Source organism: Melospiza melodia, chromosome 13 (assembly GCF_035770615.1).
Source record: "Melospiza melodia melodia isolate bMelMel2 chromosome 13, bMelMel2.pri, whole genome shotgun sequence".
In the NCBI taxonomy this organism is placed as follows: domain Eukaryota; kingdom Metazoa; phylum Chordata; class Aves; order Passeriformes; family Passerellidae; genus Melospiza; species Melospiza melodia.
This window is the reverse complement of record NC_086206.1, coordinates 13,389,785-13,410,548: the sequence shown is the minus strand read 5'-3', so window position 1 is coordinate 13,410,548 and position 20,764 is coordinate 13,389,785. Positions and strand designations below refer to the sequence as shown.

General features: G+C 42.1%; 1 protein-coding gene across 1 annotated transcript in view; it reads right to left on the bottom strand.

Annotated features, from left to right (window-relative positions):
- The window catches only part of LPCAT2 (lysophosphatidylcholine acyltransferase 2), a 29,906-nt gene extending 14,008 nt beyond the window's left edge, over positions 1-15,898 (bottom strand). Inside the window, exons 1-8 of the mRNA XM_063167794.1 lie at positions 15,758-15,898; positions 10,246-10,385; positions 8,901-9,118; positions 7,552-7,664; positions 5,452-5,512; positions 4,374-4,432; positions 3,155-3,189; positions 1,102-1,156 (exon numbers count right to left, since the gene is read on the bottom strand). Of these exons, the coding sequence (XP_063023864.1) occupies positions 1,102-1,156; positions 3,155-3,189; positions 4,374-4,432; positions 5,452-5,512; positions 7,552-7,664; positions 8,901-9,118; positions 10,246-10,385; positions 15,758-15,877 (801 nt within the window). The 5' untranslated portion in view covers positions 15,878-15,898. The remainder of the gene's footprint in view (positions 1-1,101; positions 1,157-3,154; positions 3,190-4,373; positions 4,433-5,451; positions 5,513-7,551; positions 7,665-8,900; positions 9,119-10,245; positions 10,386-15,757) is intronic.
- Positions 15,899-20,764: the final 4,866 nt, after the last annotated feature.

The following is a 20,764-nucleotide window of genomic DNA, read 5'->3' as shown; positions in this document are numbered from 1 at the left end:
TGAAAGGCTTTTGCACTGACACTAAGAAATTAGTTTCATTTTGGGGATACATGCTGCTGTGAAAGCTGCAAATTTTTTCATGTTTCAGTTTCATCTCTTGGAACATGAAATTTATTTTTTTAAAAACAAGTTTGAGTTCTGTTCTGAAGTAGGGAAAATGATGCTCTTCCTTCTCTTGGAAGGGCTGCATTAATTGTTCCTTGCTCCCATGTATATAAATCACACTGAACAAAATTATTAGGTGAATTATCTCTTGATTACACCCTCTACAAACATGTGTCTAATTCATGCACTATACAGTAACAAGATGCTCCCTTAAAATGAATTTCATTGCTCCACAACACAGACTAGATTGCCAATTATTAGCAGTAATAACACTGCTTGTATCCATAAAGCTTTGGACTCTTGCTAAATTCTGTGTTTTGCAAATAAACAGCAAAATGTGTCATTTTCTCCCCTTTCTCAGGTTCCTAAACCAGCTTAGGCCACACTGACAATCCTTTGTGGTCTGGTAAGGAATGTGTTCTGAAAGCTGCCTCCTTGGCAGGGAGCAGTTAGAGTGTGGGTGCTCACATGAAGAAGTGTGGATGTTGTTTCAGTTGTCATTCACCTGTCCCTGTGCTGTGCACTGGATTTAATGATCAAGGGAACTGGTTCCTCACATGAGGCTCAGCACAAGTACTTGAATGAACTCTTAGTTGTAGAAATCTATGACAGTCCAGTCTGGGGAAATGGTGAGGAAGAGAAGGTTACTTAAAAGGGATCAGAGAAATGGGGAGGTGGGAAAAAGAAGCTGTTACGTTTGAAAGAATGTATGTTAATTCTTAGTTTTAATATCTGTAGAATTCATGTGGTGATAATTAACAGTGATTTTATAATGCTCTAAAAATAAAGTAATTTCTGCAGTTGTCTTAGAAACTCATCAGTATGATACATACATATGGACAACAAATCTATTCCTTACTGTGATACTTGCTCTTCTTTCTGAGACATTTGTTTATTGTTCACTAAAAATAACTAATAATGTGAAGACTGCAATTATATTAAAGCAGAAATTCCCTGGTTGCTAAATCTTAATACAAAAATATTTCCAATTCTTACCTCAATTTCTATTCTTGTGAAGATCTGACACATTGTCATTAAGCACAGCTCTTTACTGCAGGTAAAGAGGAAGAAAAAGAAATTTTACTTATTTAAAACAAAAGAATTTGCATGTCAGTAGATTAAACATTTTAAAGCACAAAAAACCAAAGTTAGTATTAGGCAAGGTTTTTAAGTACCTTGCAGTGAAGTTTCCCAAAAAGTTACTTTTCACATTTTTTCTAATAGGGCTTCTGTATACAGCTGCTGCTTGCTCACAGGGCAGGCAACTTATTGTCTGCTCTCAAGCACATTAACAACTCTGCACAGCTCTTTGGCCACTAAAACATCTCCCTCTCTTTAAGGAAGTCCTCCATGGACACTGGATTTTAAACTTTAAGAGCTTTGATTCTGAGAAGAAGCTTTACGTTATCTTTTACTCTCTCAGCTGCAAAATAGGACCAGTAACTTCATTATGCAGAACTAGATTTGTTAGTATTTGCTAGTCACTTTTCAAATTACAGTAACATTTACACAGAAGTGTTAATGAAGTGCCACTAGGGTCAAGACCATCAGTGCTTTTTTGAAACGTCGGAAATTTTAGGATCAACAGATAAACTTGGGGGAGGGAGAAACTGCTAAAGAGAATAAGCATAGTCACTTCTACTTCTGACTTGCTCTTTTCACTGTGATTTTTAAGCAGAAATGCACACTTGATCTTTACAGCAGGTATGTTTTAATAGAAAACTTTCAAGCAGTGTTTCTCTGTTCTTGTTTTGGGCAAAATAGAAAAGAAAAGGGAAAAGGCAAGAGAACCTATGGGATCCTGTCTATCTTCTGCACAAGTCCACTCTTAATGCTTGATTTTCAAACACATAACATCAGGTATTCCTCCAAGGCACAGAAGTGAGAGATAAGCAGTAAGTGAAAGCAGGAGCTGTGTCAGGAGGTTTCTGAGGAGACCGGTACTGTCCCGTCCTGGCCACAATATCCAGGAAGTTTTACAAAGAGTGAGGCACTTTTGCATGTTGTGATCTACAAGTTTGTGCAGGGAATATTCTTCTCCTGGTTCCAGTTAGTTTTGCTAAGAATCTATGCATTCTTCTCCATCCATCCCTTCTCTCCTCATGATTTTGCTAAGCAGTTCCTTTCACCTGCTCACAGATTTTGATCTGAGCCTTCACCATCCAGCCACCAGGCTCAGAGCATTTCTCTACTCTTTGTGAATGGGCAGCCTCCTCCCTCCCATGGGAATATCTCTGATTTAGTTCTTTCTTTGCCTGCTCCTACTCCATCTAGCATAACTGAAGACACAGCTCTAGTTTAATCTTTCAGCAAAAACCCTCCATGGAGGAAATCCATAGTATGTACTGAAATTGCAATGTTCATTAGTCTCAGTAAGCTGATATCAGCAATGGTAGAAACAGGAAAAAATCTTGGGAAACTGAAATGGAAATTTTCATGTCCATCGTGTCCATTGTTTAAGTGTGCAGATGTCAGGATTATACATATATAAAAAAGTGTGTGTGTGTGTATATATATATATATATATATATATATATATATTTATAAAGATAGCTTAAAAGGTGCTTATGATCTGCTCCACTAGTCCAGACGTGTTTCACAATTAACTGCCTTACAAATGTTAGTCAGTAAATCAGGACTACTGTACCTAGATACACTACATATTCCATATGAAAATGTGGTATATGGAGTCTGAAAATGCACATTTTAATGAATGTTTGTAAAGTGAAAAGTATTTTCTAGACATATTTTCAGTGCAGTTGTGAAGGTTCTTTAATACTTTTCTTTCCTTTGTTCTAATTAATTTGCAAAACAGGAGAAAACTAAAAAAAAAGAGTGGTGGAACTGGAAATAATACTTTCCTTTGCTAACCGTTTCTTAGCCATTCAGATATGAAATCTACTGCATGACAGCATTACTGATATTTCCCCCTAATAAAAACAGATCTAGAAGAACATGTGTCTTGGCTTAGTGAAATCTGTTTGGCAGAATGTTTAGCAACAGGGGAAAACTTTCTGTATGCAATTTTCAGCAGGATTAAGAAACTTACAATGAATAGCCCTGCCATGTCCAGGTCACAGTATCCTAAGGAAAAAATAAAACACAGAAATGTATGACAAAACCAGATGAAAGTTAGCAAGCAAGTAAGTTACAATTTAAAACAGGCACAATTTTAGTAAAAGTGGATGATGTTTTTATAGGCCTATATGAAAATAAATAAAGGTGTTAGGGCAAATAGGATTCCTTGCCTTAAAAATTTGGAAATAAGCATGGCAGACTTTTATAAACAATTGGGAATAACATTTACAGTTAGTTAGATATTGTAAATCATTCACTCTGATCTAAACAACAGAAGCAGGGAAAAGAAAAATGGGTAAGACTTTGTCAGTGGGCCTTACCAGTCCCTTTAGAGAGGCATTCTCATAAACATGTCTCATTTAGTTAACGACATTTCTGCATAATTTATCATTCTTTTTCTTTGATATTTTATTTTTATTTTTTTTCTCTTCTCTCTGTGTTTATTACCTCTTATACATTATTTTTACAGTGTGTACTGGCAGATCCTTAAATCTTATCAGGGAAATGCGATACCAATCCCCTTGGGTGATTCATATTTGACATTTATTTGTAAAAGCATTACACAAAGGAGTCTTTGCAAATAACAATAACAACCATATTTTCAATCCTAACAAAACATTAGGAAGTGAAAGTTTGGTCTTTCCTGGATTTGTTGGATGACCAGGTAATTTAAAAAATGTTGAAAAGGTCCCAGCTTTACAGGCAGAGTGAAGTGGAGCTGCACAAGGAATGCTGCCTGAAAAGAACATCTGCAAAGCTGCACTCCTGAGGAGGGGTGTTGGATGTACTGCATGGCTCAGCTTTGCTTCTGTTCAGAAACATCACAAGTCCTTTTGCAGTAAGGCTATCTTGAGGTTAACCAGAAAATGATGACTAATAGGGAAGTTTGTCCATTTTAGACTTCAAAGGACAGGCTCTGTGGCACTGCAGGAAGTTCCCAACTTCCGCCACAACACTTTCCTGTCCCCCCCCTTTAGCTAAGAAGCCCTGCAGTAATTTTTCACAGTCAGAATAGCAACTACACCATGGTGACACTTGGGAAGCCTGGCTGCTTAGCTTAGCTTTAGCAATGCTGAAGCTCAGCACAATATACTCTTCAGTGACAATGCAAAGTATTTATTGTAGGTACCACTTAAGTCAGACTTTTGCCTTCTGTATTATTAGTTAGTAACAGAGGAGTTTCTGCTCACCAGCCTGTTGGGATATCGGAGTAACACTGGTTGGACAGGGACTCGTGGAATAAAGGCACCTGCAGCCACAAATCAGAATTAATTGTTAAACTAAGCTTAATACAGCAATTGGGAGCTTTAAGAGATTTATTTCAGACAACAGTACCTGGAAGAAGACATTTTTTAAAACACTAGGAAAATGAGAAGTGTTCTACTTCAGTTTTTTGTTTGCTGTTTGATTTGGGTTTTATGTGTATTGTAGCTTGGGTTTTTAGTTTTTTATTTGTTTTTAAATCAGCAGCACAACCAGCAAGATGTCGGGACAGAAAAGGGTTTGGCTCTATCTCAAGGAGAAAGCTGCCTAAGATCCCTGGGCTGTTCAAACTCATTTTCTGTGCATTATTTCCCCACTGATGGGCAATAATTTCAAAGGATGAGATGCTCACAAGGCTTCTGAGCGTTTCCTGAATCACTCTGTGGTCTGATCATCACAAGTGATATGGATCTGCCCAGGGAGTAATGGTTTTTAACACTTCTACCCAAGACACTGTAAAAAAGTTAAAGTCATGTTGTTCTCCTTTCTTAACTGAAGGGCAGCACAACAATCTAATGATCAGTGGTGCAATGAAAAATGTTTCTCTGTTAAAAACAACTTGTTGTCCAGGCTTGCTAAGTGCTATGCAATGACATTTTGTAACTTGGCTGTTAAGTCTTGCATGGCAAAATTTACAGGAATGTAAGACAGCCCACCTGTTAGATGAGATAAAAGAACAACATCTAAATTCATACATTCATCTCATAACAATCACAGTTGAGTTTCTCAGTAAATATATTAGATGAAAACTGTACCCAGAAAAATCCCCCAACTAACTACTCATATATGTCACAGACATTTTGAATCCTGCACAACAGCACAAACTAGAGAAGTTAGCTGGCTAGTATAAAAGAGTGGGTTTAGTACCTCTGAAACTTTAATAATGTAAGGGATTACAACAGTGCTGTTGTCGATGATATATCTTCACAAGTTCAGTCCTTACTACAACTATCAAATTAGTATCACATGTTTTTTTTTCAACAACAACGGGATAAAATCTCTCACCTTGTTTAAATGTGATCAGGCAGGATCGGTTTGTGCAGGTGCCTTCTGGGAAAATCAGCATCTTGGATTTAAAGAGAAAGAAAAATATACACACACACACATATATTTCATAAAAGGATTATACCTTAGCATCTGTTGGGCACAGGCTGACCTTATGCAAGCTCTGTTGTACTGTATTACAAGAATATCACTACTGTTTCCAAAGGAAATAAGCATATTAACAAAGGATGCTCACAGTATTATTAACCTGGTCCATCTTGACTTGGAAACCAATGCTCTCCAAGAAAGGAGTTCTGGGGAAAGGCCTTTATCAGTTCAAAAACATGGTACAAAATGCTTTAAGTGTTTCACTTGTCCTTTTAGTGTTGGTAATAATAAATTGTCCCTCTTAAGACAGCAGTTTCTTATTGAGTTGCTGGGTGTATAAATAGAGGAGTTTGGGCTGAAAGGAAGTACATGAGGTGCTTGGGCATTCACAGTGAAGATGCTATCAGTGAGATGCCAGCTGTGATGAGAACACAGCTTGAGCAGCAGAGCAAAAGGCAGAGAAGGCATTTGCTGTGAGGCAGAGCTCTGACAGCACTACACACCACAGCAGCTCTGAACCCCAGTGACTCAGACACACCAGCACCCAGAGGGTTTCAGGGTCGGTGTCTGAGACAGTACATGAAGTGCACTGGGAACTGCAGTGTGGCACACTGAATCTGGCCCCCTCTGGAACACAAGCTTTGTATTTCACATAAAACTACAGGATCATAAGCAGCATTCTAAAAACACCCCAGCACAAAATGGTCTGGATCAGGTGTGCTCCCACTTCAGTCTGAATGAACAGATCAAGGCCAGCTGTGAGAGAGGCCTCAGCACGTCACACCCAGGGACACACACTGTTCAAGGGTATGACAGAGGCTGCTGCACACAGCAAGTTCCAGCCAGTCCTCCATGACACATCCTGTAATCAGAAAGTGTGGCCAGGGCACAGGACTAGGAATCACCCAGTGACACCCTCAGTTGTACTGCTGACTTAGTCTTGGAGATTCCCAGATTACTTGACTCATAATCTATTTATGCCACAATACATATCTAGGTTTCATCCCAAGTGCAGCACTGATGCAGGAGCCCATTTCCCTTTCCTCCCCATGCTGCTTCCAGCAGAGATCAAGTCTACCAAGGCATTCACCTAAAACAGTTTAGCAAATCATAAGCAGCAGGGTAGACTGTAAGCCCAGTATTAAAAAAATTGTCATGTGTGTGTTTAACTGAAAAATTTCAAAAAAATAATGGAGGCTCTAAAATTATTTAGAGCAATTGTACTAGAAAAATACATTTATGAGTCAAAGTACCTTAAATGTTAAAAAAGCCTTTAGAAAGGTACTTATGAAGTAAAAATGTATGAAATGTGTAAATAATGCCATTACAAAAAAAAAATGGCAAGTGTTGGTCTCCCCTACTTAAATGGTCTCTGTTTCTAGAGACTGTTCAGAAGCAGAGCAGTAAACAGCAGGTCTAGCTGTCACAGATACTTCCTACTGAAGTCTATTATCTTCACTTCCTCTTAATTTTACTCAAAAGTTACTCAGTGGAACAAAAGTGAAGGAAAATTCTTCCACCTTGTCTATACTCTATGTGAGAAACTTTCACGTAGTTACTCTTACATATTACTCTGAAGTTTTGGGCTAAAGTACTGTTTGTACTAATCTTGGACAGTCTGGGTTATCCATCTCATCAACTGCTCATCCTCTACCTGGTGTGAGCACAGCTCTGTGGTCCAGCTTCAGAATACTGATCCATACCAATGCAATTCACACTGAAGGCAGCATGTTAAGACTTGAAAAGGGAAAAGAGAAAGGCAAGAGCATTTGCATTTGCAACAGCAATTGGTACTGGTTGGATTTATCTGATCCATTTGTCACAACAAAACTCCTTCTGGACACCATATCATATTCTGGACACCCTTCTTAACCCAGTCATATACCCGAGGGCTGACTCCATTTCTGTACACTTTAAGAATCCTATCCAGCTGGTCATTTGTGCCATTGTGATGCACAGTGAACAGGGAACAAGAACACAGGACAGAAGAGAAGTTAGTGGTGTGTTTATTACCTGTGGCCACAGGCCTCTCGACTGTGCCCGCCTGGTTATCTCAGCCACTGTGTTCTTCCGTGAATTATGGTCCTGACGAGAAACTACTACAGGCTGGAGGGATTTCAAAATGGCTGTGAAACAGATTAAAAAAATGCTTTATACTAGTGCTTAGAAAACACATGGGTTCAAGGCTTCCTTATAGTAAAAACATGTTATTTATATGCTAGGAGACAGACTCCACACAAACAACTTCCAGACTAAATTGATAAGAGCATTGTTATTCTCTTTCTGCAAAATGGGAAATAAGACACAGAAGACATACCCAGCTGAGGAGCTTTACAGTAGATATAAACATGCAAAATTTACCCAAACACATTCTAATAATATTGCTGTTATTTTTCACTAAGCATTTCCACACAATTCCAAAGAGTAACCTGACTGGGTCTGCTCACGGGCCACGCTCAGGCCTAACTTAGGCACACTACACCCAAAATGTAGTTTTAGCCTTCCCTTTTCTGTTACAAAGCATGCATAGCTTTGATGTAAATTACAGAAAAAAAAATCCTCATTTAATCAGAAGTCTACATCAGAATATGTGGACCTTTGTGATGAGAAACCTGGCGAAGAATTATCTTCTCTGTCCCAATCCTCTGCTTTTAAGCTAAAATCAATATATTCTCTGTCCATTTCTTTTCTACAAAAACACTTTGCTATATTGCCTGCTGTGTTTAGTTTTGGGTTACTGTATAGCCAGCAGAAAGTCTACAGCTGATTCTAGCAATAATGCAAATGGGGATTCTTTTTGTGCCAGAAGGAGGAGAAAATAATAGAAGCATGACTCATCTGATCTTTTCCATTCCCTGCATTTCCTTTTTGAGTAACTCGTCTTTTATTCCTTCCTGGTCTTGCTTCCATTAAAAAAATCCATAACATTGCCTGCAAGTTTAATCTTATCAATATGGTATTTTCCAGACTACTGTAGTTTGGGTCTGTTTTGAAATAACCTTCACTCAGATTTGTGGGCTACACTGTTAAAAGACAGAAGTGAAACAGATTTTTTGAGCTACTACTGGGAGAATGAAAGAGAAAGTTTCCAGTCTGAGCAGCTGCTAAACATGCTTTCAGTATAAAAGAAGTTCAAAATGACATCATATTTCACACCTGAAAAGAAACAGAATAATTTCTAGGCATTCTTACCCATTCAAAAAGATAATGTGTCATAGGAATTTTGCTGGAAAACAATTTGTCAGTGTCTTTGCAAGACAGAGCTTAAAAGTCTGCCCTTAAATCACTTTAGGAGATAAAATTTTTGACCCAATGTCGAGTTGTTAACTTGTAACTTTCAGGTTTTTTTCATAAATACTTACAGCCAAATACTGGAGTTGACAAATTCTCTGCTCTAGACACTATTGATGGCATTCCAGTCAGGGCACAAACGATGCCATCAAAAAAGCTTGAATGAGGAGCTACAACAAAGATTGGTGCTTCTGACAGACTTGCCACCTTGCCTTTGACTTTAACCTGGAACCCCATCACGAAGTACGCCACGCGAGTCACCCCGGACAGGGTGATCTGGACCATCCTCCTTGGAAACAGAAACACAAAAATCTCATCCAGCTTACAGTCAGCTTTTATTTTGTACTTCAAAAGAAAAGCCCCTAACTGGATTTCCCAGTTCTAACCAGCAATGGGGCCCCACACAGGGCAGCAATGCTACTCACCCGCAGAATGCAGGGCTGAAGGGAAGTGGGGAAGGGGACATCACCAGAATGCAGGGCTGAAGGGAAGTGGGGAAGGGGACATCACCAGAATGCAGGGCTAAAGGGAAGTGGGGAAGGGGACATCACCAGAATGCAGGGCTGAAGGGAAGTGGGGAAGGGGACATCACCTTTCCTGATGGAAGATAAGGCAGGGTACAGCCTCTTCCCAGGTACACTATTTCTCATGGCATATTTCATGGCATTGTACCTTAAAACTATTTTGAGTGGGGTAATTAGCAGATTTAGTGTCCTTTCCAAAAGAAGTGATGTAACTGATACTGTTTTTTTACTGTCAGTTTTAAATAAGATTAAATAACAATGTTTCTTTACTGGAACATGTTCCCACTGGAGAGGACACATTCCTTTCATGGGACTCCCCCTAAACTTCTGGTCTAGAATTCGCCTCCTGTGTCTCCTCCTCCTCCTGCAGCTGCAGTGCATGGTGGCTAGAAGGGAACTTCAGTACTTTGAGGTCAGAAGTGAGGGACTAAAACCCAGAACCCACAGAAGCAGCTGTGAAATACCACTTCAAGGGCAATGCAGCTGAGGAGCTGTCAAAGCTAATTTTGTAATAGAATCATAGCTTAGCAGAAAGGACAAAGGCTACACAGGAGCTCAGCCTATGACACCTTACAAAATACTTGCTTAATGAATTTATTTTTTCAAATATTCCTGTAAGGATTATTACTGAAATAAGTCCTGGCTTACAGATAGTCTACAAATGTTTTATACATTTTTTTAGCCTCAAGACAACTGAAAATATACCTATTTAAAAAGGTCCCCTGTTCTTGTAAAATACACCTATTAAAAATTTGCTTCATATAAATGGGTAAAACTGAGGAATCCTCTTTAATCAAAAGGAGGAGTGAAAGGAAAAATAGCTTTTGACCCTGGCTTTGTGTTATTAGGAAAAAAAAAGCTTAGTTTTCACAAATATTGGTCAGTTTTTCACCTTCTCCATCCTTGCAGTGGCAGAACTCCTCTTCCAGGCTGACAGAAAGTTGCAATTGATGCAGACAGCCAAGCTAGCAGTAAAAGGAATGTGATGAAAACGAGACGGAGGGGAAGCAAAATAACCCCCTGGAGAACAGTCTGGAAAAAAAGAGATGAAAAATCTTAAGAAATGGTATCAACAGAAAGGACTCTGCTATCTGTATAGTTACTTTACAATGATTTTAAAGTACTACCACTATTGCTTTGTGATTTAAGGAAAGCTTTAATTATTCCAGTGCTCTTATGGGAAATAATTAATGGTTTCATTTTCTCTTCTGAGTTCCCATTTCAGGAAGAACTGGAGTATCTGAGTATTTATGTTTTTGGCTTGGATGTAGCTAGACACAGAAGGTAAACTAAGTTTGCTGGCTCCAGTTTATATTTGGTCCTGGTCTGCAGCACAAACCAGCTCAGATGAGTTTGCCCAGTTGACACATATCTCCACTCCAGGCTTTTCTATCACTAGCTGCCTATCTAGAAGTCAAGAGGGATCCTTAAGATGACTAATTGCAGTCTTGCCCTTTCAAATGACAAATCCTGTGTTGAGTCACAATATTGCTGCAAGTTGTCCTCACTGCTGCTCCAGGGAGCTGTGCACACACAACACGTCATTTCCCCCAGCTGGGACTTTAACAAAACCAAGGTTTTAGATGCCCTGACTGCAAATAATCCTCAAACATCATGTCCAGCCCTCCCACAGGAATATTTAGCTTGCTTGTTTTCATGCATAGCTCCGGGAAACAGGTGTGTTGGCACCATGTTGTACCACAGGCAGCTTTGGTACAGGGCAGGAAGAAATTCTTAATTGTTTTACCCCAGCACATTAGGTTAGAAACTGTGTCCTGAAGGTTGGTTTTATGGTGCAACAGTGCAGATTGAGCAAGGTGGGGCTGGGAGGCAGGTGAGCTGTGTGAGCAGCTCAGACCCAGCACTGCTGGGAAACCAGTGAGGGGTTCAACTCCCTTTGGCACTAACCCAGCTCTGCTGCCACTCACTGATGAGGACCAGTTTGTGTGCAAACCTATGCACAAAACAAAACACACCCAAAAAAACTGTAATAGTGATTTTTAAAAATTTATTTGGGCTGTTTCTTCCAGTCCCCCAAAACTTATCTGAGAGTGTGTCACACACTGACAGCTCCACCAGTTCAAGTGCATGGGATAAGTTACTGAAGGAGAGTTAAGAGAGTTTAACTTATTCTTGTGAGCTTACTATGTTTCATGCTTTACTGGTTTTTAAGAAAATCTACAGTGGAACAACAGTGTTCCTCTCTCAAAATCAACCTTTCTAGTCAACTCTAACAATGGCCTCTTACTGTACAGAAAAAGCAAGGCTTTTTGTGAGACAGCTTTACAAAATAGTTTGTAACCTCCTAGAGCTGTGATTATTAACATCACAGTGGATTTTAATTTACCTCTTTTCTTTAAAAAGGAACAAGTGTGGTATATTTGAAAATAAGCACCTTAGTGTGTACTTTATCCAAATTTTTGATAGTCAGTTGTTTCTAATTTTCCTCTCACCAAATCCCTTCCATTTTCATGTAACGTCCTCTTACCCTCCCCTTGTCACTGTTCAGGAGAGGCTCTGCCATCTGGCTCTAAACCCTCTGACACTGATGAGGATTAAGATGAATTTGGGGCCTTCAGGACTCACTTCTGTGTTACCACAGGCACAGTGGCAACAGTCCAAACATGACAGGGGATACACAGAGTAAATTAAGATGAGCACGATAAGCAGGTACACTGTGTTGATGTTTATGTTCTGCAAGCACTGCCACACAGTGTGTTTCCAGGAGAGATCTGAACATTTAGGTCTGATTACACCTTTTTTTTCTTTAACATTTCTGTGTAAGTAGGTAGCTATGGGATTTTAACCATAACTTTATGGACAACAGGCAAAGGACTGCTCTGGATCACAGAAATGAGCATGACAGGTTTGACCCTAGAGATCTATTGCTCCCACTCACTCTGGTGCCAGTTGTGGCAAAGCTGAAAAAGTCAGCTAGGAAGATAAACCCGCAAAGACTCCTTGCTTGTCTCCCAAAATTAGATTTGGGTTTTTTTTCTCTATATGCATCCTCTTTTACTATGATCTATAGTCCAGTTCAACATTTCAGCTGCATTCAGTTAACCAAAATGGGCAGCATGAGCATAAGTCAGTGTGGTTTGACTTAAAATAATGTTTTTCTTAATGAAAAAAAGAATACATATGTACTGACCTAAAACGAAAGATAAAGGATGCAATAGCAAAAGCAAAACAATCCCTTCTTCAAAACTTTAATAAATTCATTAGTCTAGTTTAGGCAGATGCACAGGTGGTACTGATTTGCTGATGCAAGCTATTGGCTTTCTAGGTCACTGTGTAATGAGGCAGAGTTGGTTTCTGCTCCATCAGCTGCAGAGCAGGGTAAGAAAAGGACAGAAAAGAGGAAGGTCAAGCTAGACTAGAAAAGGGAAAGCATAGGATAAAAACATACAGAGAAAAATACAAAGTGTAGTTACTACTCAGTAGGATCAGAGCCACTGCAGCTTCTGTGCAGTAATCACCAAGATAGAAGTAATCTGAGTCATCCAAAGAACCTTTTCCCACATACTGAATCACCCATGTACTTTCTGTTTACTGTGTCTGCAATAACTGCACATCCTGTCACTGCAGCAGTGCTGGCAGTCCAGGTCCTGCTCCCACAGCTGATTGATCTTTGATCAATACATGGGATTATACCTCCACTGATGGTAGGAACCTTACAAGTGGAAAAGCAGGTCTATCCGAAAGCCACAGAATTCCATATAAAATTTTTGTTCAACTGTAGCTGCTGTCAAGTTATCTCAGAAACAGCAGCAGAGCAGGCTGGGGGCCAGAGTGAAGCCCAGCTCCCACTGCAATACTCTGACATCTGAAGCTGTGATCAGATGGACTGTCCCCAGCACCACACACAGGGCAAGGCAGTGCTCCATGAGCATCCAGAGGATGTCACAGCTCTGCCAAGCAACTCAGCTGCTTGCTTCCAAAATTACTGCTTTTCGCATGCTGGTTGTGGTATTACGTAGTTCACCACTGCAGAAGTCCACTGAGCATCTCTTCTGAATATACTGGAATCCAGTAATGACTTAACTAGAATTTCTGCTTTAGATTTGCAGTTCAGAAGTTAGGACAGCAAGGGAGCAATCAGGAGTAAAAGAACTAAAACCCAGTAAAAATCTCAACGAGGAATTGAAGCACTTCAGTCAGTGGATGGAAAACAGAAATATTTGACAACTGGTTTAAAATCATTTGGCACATGAAGATGTTTAGCACAGCCAAACTGATCCTTGCTTTGCACATTCTAAAGAATGACAAATAAAGGGTGGCTTGTAAAGTTTTAAAAAGGACTGGCAAGAAATTGTAAAATCTTCTCACTCACTTTTCAGTGTGGCTGTTTTTATATTTGAAACTGCATGAAACACAAACAGCTACCCTGTCTCATTTCAACCTCCATTCATCAGGGACACAGCCCATGCAAGGTCACCAGCACATGGAAATCTGCTGCGGACTCCCAAAGAAAGAGGGTTTTGAAATTGTGTATCTGTATTGGTGTATGTTAAAGGAATAGTACAGAATTGGGAGGCATAACAAGACTATCTTTAACATGCAAGAATGGAGAAACATTGCACTTGATGTGAACAGGAAGGGAGACTTCCCTTTTCTGAAGTTTATAGTAACAGTGTCTGCTAAGGCCTTGATTCCCAGCAGGTCTGACTGGCAGTGCTGAGCAAGAGAGGAGCAGAGGCTCACAGGACAAAGCAATCAGTAGGAAGTATTCCAGTCCTTATGACCAAGGGGGAAAAGAACAGAAGGGAGCAAAACACAATACAAAAAAGGTTCTCTTGTGTGTTTTTCTGCTTTACAATTCTGTGACTGTTTTGCTCCTCAGCTTGCCAGTGCCAGGCCCTAACCCAGATGGGTGCTTTTCCTTCCAGTTGCTTTATGGAGTAACTTAAAAATGCAAGCTTTTGAAAGTAGTCTGTGCACCCTCCAGAAAAGACAGGCAGCACAGAAAGCTGTCAATTTATGGAACCTCATTAAGAAACTGGTTTCTTCAGGGTTCATACCTAAAGCTACTGATCCAGATGCACTTGAAATGTGTTCCAGGCTGCTAGTAAAACATAGGGGATAAAAGGATTTGAAATTGTTTTCCAGCTTTCTCACATTTCCTCTACCCAGCTATCTTCAGGGCAAACACTGTTTGTAACTTGACAAAGATCTATATGAAACACAAAATATTTAGTTGTATGTCAGCTTCAGATATTTATAAACATCAGCAGAAAATGCTGTAATTTCACCTACACACTGATGTCTTGTCCTCAATCATATATTCATGTTTAGTTCATCAGCTGATTTTTAAAGAATGTTTTCAAGAATCAAAGCTTTTTTAGTTGTACGAGTATCCTGTAAGTCTAGTGTGTGCTTGTACACAAGTCATATTGGGATAGCACTCAGCTCAGAGGCCTGATTCCATTCACCCAGTGACACCAGTCAGTGACACAGTGGAATATGGGGTACTGTTTCTTGTTGTACACCCTGCAATATGGAGCCAAGAGATTCAGTGCCCCCATCCCAGGCTTAAGATCAGCCTAATGTCAGTTAAGCATCTGAAACAGCATGACTGAAAAAGTTCTCTTCTGTTTTAGCTTTTCATATCAGAGAGAAATTGACATCTCAACTCTAAAGCTGAGGCATCTGGCATGACTGACTGATGAGTAGTACTTAATTATTGAAACAGGACCGCTGTTTTCTCTAGGCATGATGTGTTATCAGCAATGATTGCACAAATATTTCCAAAAGCTTGTTTTGAATCTTGTGTTTAAAGTTTTAAGTTTGAAGTCAGTAAGCATCTGTGTATGCATTGAGTAAGCAGCTTGAGGACTCTGAAAGGCTGAAGAACTTAATTTCAAAAACAGTGACTTTTTTATGCTGATCACCCATTGCATCTTTGACCGTTTACATAACTTCCCCGCGTATGTCTAGGTTAGATCAGGAAGCAAACTGTGCCGTACAGGGAAGGAAATGTTGTCACTAGCAGCCCGTTCCCAGCCAAGCCGGGAGCAGTGGATGTGACCAGAGCCGGGGCTGCTCCGCTCCGCGGCGGGCGCGGTGCTGGGCACGGGCGGCGCTGGGCACGGGCGGCGCTGGGCACGGGCGGTGCAGGGCAGGGCAGGCCAGGCCCCGCAGCCCCGGCTGCCGGCGGCACTTTCAAACCTCGATCGCTCACACCGCGCTCTGCCCTGGCAAGGGGGCTCGAAAGCGGCCGGTGCCCCCAGCCCTCAACGCTGACAGTCCCGCGGAGGCCCGGCCACGGCACGGAGCGCTGGTTCGGAGCCGCGCCCGGGCTGAGCCGTGCCCGGGGGTGCCGTGCCCGCCGCGCTGCCAAGCGCATCCCAGCCCGGGCAGCGCGGCCCGGCCCCGGCGGCCTCCCCACCCGCCCCCAGCCTTACCCGCAGCTTGTCGCCGGTGCTGAGGGAGCCCGGGTGCATGAAGGGGTTGAGGACGATGGGCGGGCTGAAGGACTGCTGCCTGGGCAGCGGCAGCACTCGCGGCGCCATCTCCATCGCCATCCCCGGCGGCTGCGCATGAGCCGGCGGCGGAGCCCGGGGCCAGAGGCTCCGGCCGGCCCAGCCCATCGCGGGAGCCCCGCCTCGGGCAGGTGAGGGCGGGCTGCCGCTGCTGGGCCGCAGCCGAGGACGGACGGTAGCGGTGTCGGGTTCCATGTGCCCGCAGCGTTACGCGTGCCCTGCCTCGCGCCAGGGTCCGAGTGCCCACAGCGCTACGCGTGCCCTGCCCGTGCCGGGGTCCGTGTGCCCACAGTGCTACCCGTGCCCCTGCCCGTGCCCTGCCCCGTGCCGGGGTCCGTGTGCCCACAGTGCTACCCGTGCCCTGCCCCGTGCCGGGGTCCGTGTCCCCGCAGCCGTGCCCTGCCGTGCCCTGCTCCGCGCCATGCACGCTGCAGGCTCCGCAGCTGAGCCGCGTTGGCCGGGTGCGATCGCAGGGCGATGTCCGCAAGCACTGGGAGTAACGCGGGCCATTAGCTGGGATGGGAGAGGACAGGGGCCGGCGCGGTCGTGGCACACGGCAGAGGTCGCTTCTAGGGCAGTTTTAGGTGCAATTCTAGGTGCATTTTCAGCGCTGCTGAGGCTGGTACAGTGATTCTGGTTCTGGAGCACGTGAGGTCCGCAGATCCGCTGCAGCCTTTCGCTGCTGCCGGATGCCCGTGGGATCGCTTCCCGCGGATGTGCCCTGAGGGATGCGCCAGGAGCGGCCGGGCAGGCCCGGCGGTGCGGTGCGGTACCACAACGTCCTGCGGCACCACCTGCCCGCCGGCTGCTGGCCTCACCCCAGAGGAAGTTCCACGCTGACCACATTTAGGAAGCAGGCTTATTTGGTTCTCACAGGAATCCTTCATTCCAGTGGTGGGGCTGAGCCGCCAGTCTGTCTGTGCAGTGCACACTGGGCTCAGGCCGCTGGCCTCTTGCGTGACATTGGTTCAAACACTTCGTTTTGCCATGGTGCTTTTCCAATTTCTCCTTCACATGAGTATATTGGTACTTTCCTGGCACAGCAGTTGTCTGTATGTTGCCAGACTGTTCATGTCGCTGTAACGAAACTAATTATAAACATCTCATGGTTCCTTTCCCACTTTGACGTCTCTGCTTCCACAAAGATACCATCAGCATTCACAAAGCTTTATTATTATAAAATAATTATTTGTGTTTTGCAACTGCAGGTGCTTAAGGAGTAGTCATAATGACGTATTTGGGCTAACTGAAGCCTGCCTATAATGGAAGCTTGATGAGTGTAGGATTTCCCTTGGCTGGTTTCCAGGCTTTCCCTGTGGTTGCCAGTCCTTGAAACCAGCATGGTCTTCTGAAAAAGCTGAGAGCTGTGAGTGAACTGGATCAGCACAATTGTCACAGAAAGTAAGGCTGGGGGGAACTGCAGAGGAGAAAGATCAGTTCTACCTCCATCACTCTTGGCAGATGATTTTATAAGCTCTTTTTAAAAGCTCATGACTTCCCTAGCGGATCCATTCCAGCACTTCTCTGGTAATGTCTTGAAATGATTTTTTTCTGTATCTGAGAAGAATCTCTCTCATTGCAGATGCTATCCACCCTCAGTGGATGCAAGAACTGGTCCCTTTCCTCTCTGCAGCTAGTTTTTGTACACTTGTGTAGTGTTATAATTCTCTTATGCTTTCAACCAGACTCATGTTTTCAGATTTTCCCTCCCAGGTGCTCATTTCTACATTTCTGAGCATTCTGAAAGCTTTCCTCTGGCTTTTCTCCAATAAATCCACATCTTTCTTGAGGTACCCAAACAGGAAATGCTACTACTGGGAGGCCTGACCAGTGCAACTTGGTGGGCAGGATTAATTTGTGTCTGACAAATTATATTATTATATCACTATATAATAGTATCTGCTTTTATTTTTAGAACTTTTTTTTACCACTGGCCTGATCCTGTGACTCACACTGTGGCCTTGCAGACATGATGCTATTCATATCTAGATTAGTGCTTCTGGTGACTTGTACATTTATGAAAAACTATAATATTAATTATAAAATTTCTACTCTTCTAAGGCTGATTAGCTATAGCACCATTTGAAGGGCTTAACATCACAAGTACCAAAATGGAAGCACAGTGCAGAAAAACCTTTATTGTTCAGAACATGTGAGAAATTAACCCTACTTTAGCCAAAGAATTAAAGAAATTTAATTATTTGGCTAAACTAGAGTTAGCATCTCTTTTGAATAATAATTTCTTTATTGTCTATGAATCTATGGTAAATTGAATCTTGATCAATTGGACTGCTAACATAAAATACCACCAAGCTTTAGCAAAACTGGTATCTGGAATCTTTCACCAAAAGGTTTATATGGTGCTAAAGATGGACATCGGTGGAATAAGTAGCATTAGCTTGTTACTCATTATTTTTCTTGGTTGAAACTACAGCTTTAATTCTGCAGGTCACTAGGACAGTGTGTGTTTTTCCTGAGAAGCTTACCCTATACCTTGATTCTGTCTAGAAACTAAAAGTGGCTCTGGAGCAGGTGTAGCTTCTGTATACAATCCAAATGAATCATATTAGTGATACATGAAAACCCAGTAAATATTTCCATAGTGTAAAACAGGAATTTTTTTCTCTCATAAACAAACAGCTCTTTTTTTTTAAAGTGTGTGCAGCTTTATAGTTTTTAATATAAATTGTATATATACAGTCTAAAATGAACTAAGATATCTGCCTTATTGTAGCTGCCTTTGGGACAGTTTACTCTCTTCTTCATTTTTGTAAAAATGTACCCTAACTTATCTTCTTATCATAAAATGTGTGATAGGCAAAAGCATATGCTAAGAATATGAAATATTTGCAGACATTTTTTTAAACTCTTCTGTCAGTAATTCCTAATCTGAACCAGAGGCTAAAAGGAGGATCCCTTTTTAACATTTGTCTAATTCTTTTGAGGCTGCTGTTTTACCTTGAAATAACACGTGTACAAAGACATTTTTGATACAGAAATTGAAAACCTGCTCATGTTTGACCTGCTCCCTGCTGTTGTCTGACAAAAATCTGCCATCTCCTGGCCTGGCCATGTAGCACTGCTGCACACAGCAGTTGGGGAGCATCTGTTCACTGCTTGTGAGGAAAACAACTCCTCTCAAGGACTAGCTAAAAACTTCTTCATGCAAAGTGCCATTCTGATTTTCCAGTTTCTTTCTGTGGTACTAGGTGTGAACTACTTTTGAGAAATGTATATGAATGCAGCAGTAGATGGCCATGTGTTTCTGTTCTCAATTCAACAACTTCTTGCTTGATTGCTTGCTTGCTTTCTTTCTTGTTTTCTGGCTTTCTGGCTTGCTTTCTCCCTTGCTTTCTTGCTTGCTGTCTAGGCCATGGTGCCCTAGTGCTGGTTGAGTTTGTGCCCCCTTCCTGGAAGAATGCCCACCAACACCTTCTACATGCTGTCTGTGCCCAGCTGACAGCATGGTCTCTGCAGCAAGCAGGACAGCCAAAAAGTGGGACACAAGTCACATGGAGTTTGTCTTTCTCCACCTGGGACAGTCTTCAGGGTTATCCTGGTATCCTGTACTCAAAGGCCTTTGGGCACCATACAACCTCAGCCTCATGCCGTGTAAATGGCACTGTGGCAGGCTGGATAACACAGGCTGTGAAAGTCCTTAGGGTTCTGTCAATCAGCTTCAGTCTCCTGGGAATCCAGCTCTGCACATCCCTCAGGAGAATTCACTGGTTTAGTGAGACTTCAAGCAAGGAAAGCAGTTCCGGACTGTTCATTTCCCAGTGCTCAGGTACTTGGGGAGTGGATGAGGTGCTGACTTGCTTGCATGCACACATGGGGGCATGCATGTGTACACAAACCCAGACATACCTTTTCATGACTTCTCAGGCAGGTGCTGAGGTAGATGTATCTTGGAGTTTTCATTTAATGTTAAATAGAATTGAAGCACCCCTTAAGCTAATCTTTCTCTTGGGTATTCCTAGATGTTTTCTCTTACAGACATTTGTCTCTCTGCCTCTGTCCCTTCTTCCCTAAATGTTAGACTTTCTGCATTTGTCTTATATTCCTTATATTGATACACATAGGATTCACAGTGTTTGCTTGGTAAGTTTTCAAATGCTTTGTTCAATTTGAGAGATTTTTTAGCTGTTTTTGTCACAGGGATGTTGCTGTCCCCAGTGTGTTATCCATGCCAGCCCATAAGTGCAGGTAAAGGAGTCCTAGTGTGCTGCACCAAAGAGGAAAACTTCATGCTGAAAGTTTCCTGAAGCTTCTTCTGCTGAATTCCCTTATCTTTGCAATGCTTAATAAGGCAAATAAATAAGAGACAAGAACCTAATCACTTCATTTGGCAAATAATTCCTCATACTGACCTCTGCAAAGGGAGACACTTGAGTAGATGCTCAGCTTGTGTGGTGTTATTCTCAGTGGAGTAGGCAGGACTTGGCTGGATTTTTGGTCCTAGACAGGCAGATAGATTGCTGAGCCAGCTCTGATAACAATTTAGGGAAAAACAGCATTGACTCTTGCTGATGCTGAGTGAAAATGGAGGTGGTATTATCTCAAGGAGTCCACTGGGTATGTACCCCTGGAGATTGCTCCTTCCTCACCTGAGCTGGCTGCACAACTAGACAACTTGACAAGAATTTCTCTTCTGTTCCTCTGGGAAAGGAAAGCTCTCAGCTGATGATAGGACATCTCCAGCTCCCAGTGCTCTCAAACTGGCACCTTCCCTGATTATTGAACTCACCTGAAAACAAAAAGAAAAAAGTAGATTTACAAGAAAAAGAGAGACTCCAGTGATTTGTGTGAGAATTAGATATAAAATTACTGGTTGGGGTTTTTTTCCTTTGAACTGAACCCAGGAGCCTCAGTAAAGTTTACCCTATTTAAAGCATTAATTAGGGAGCTGACTGTACATAAAGATAAAAC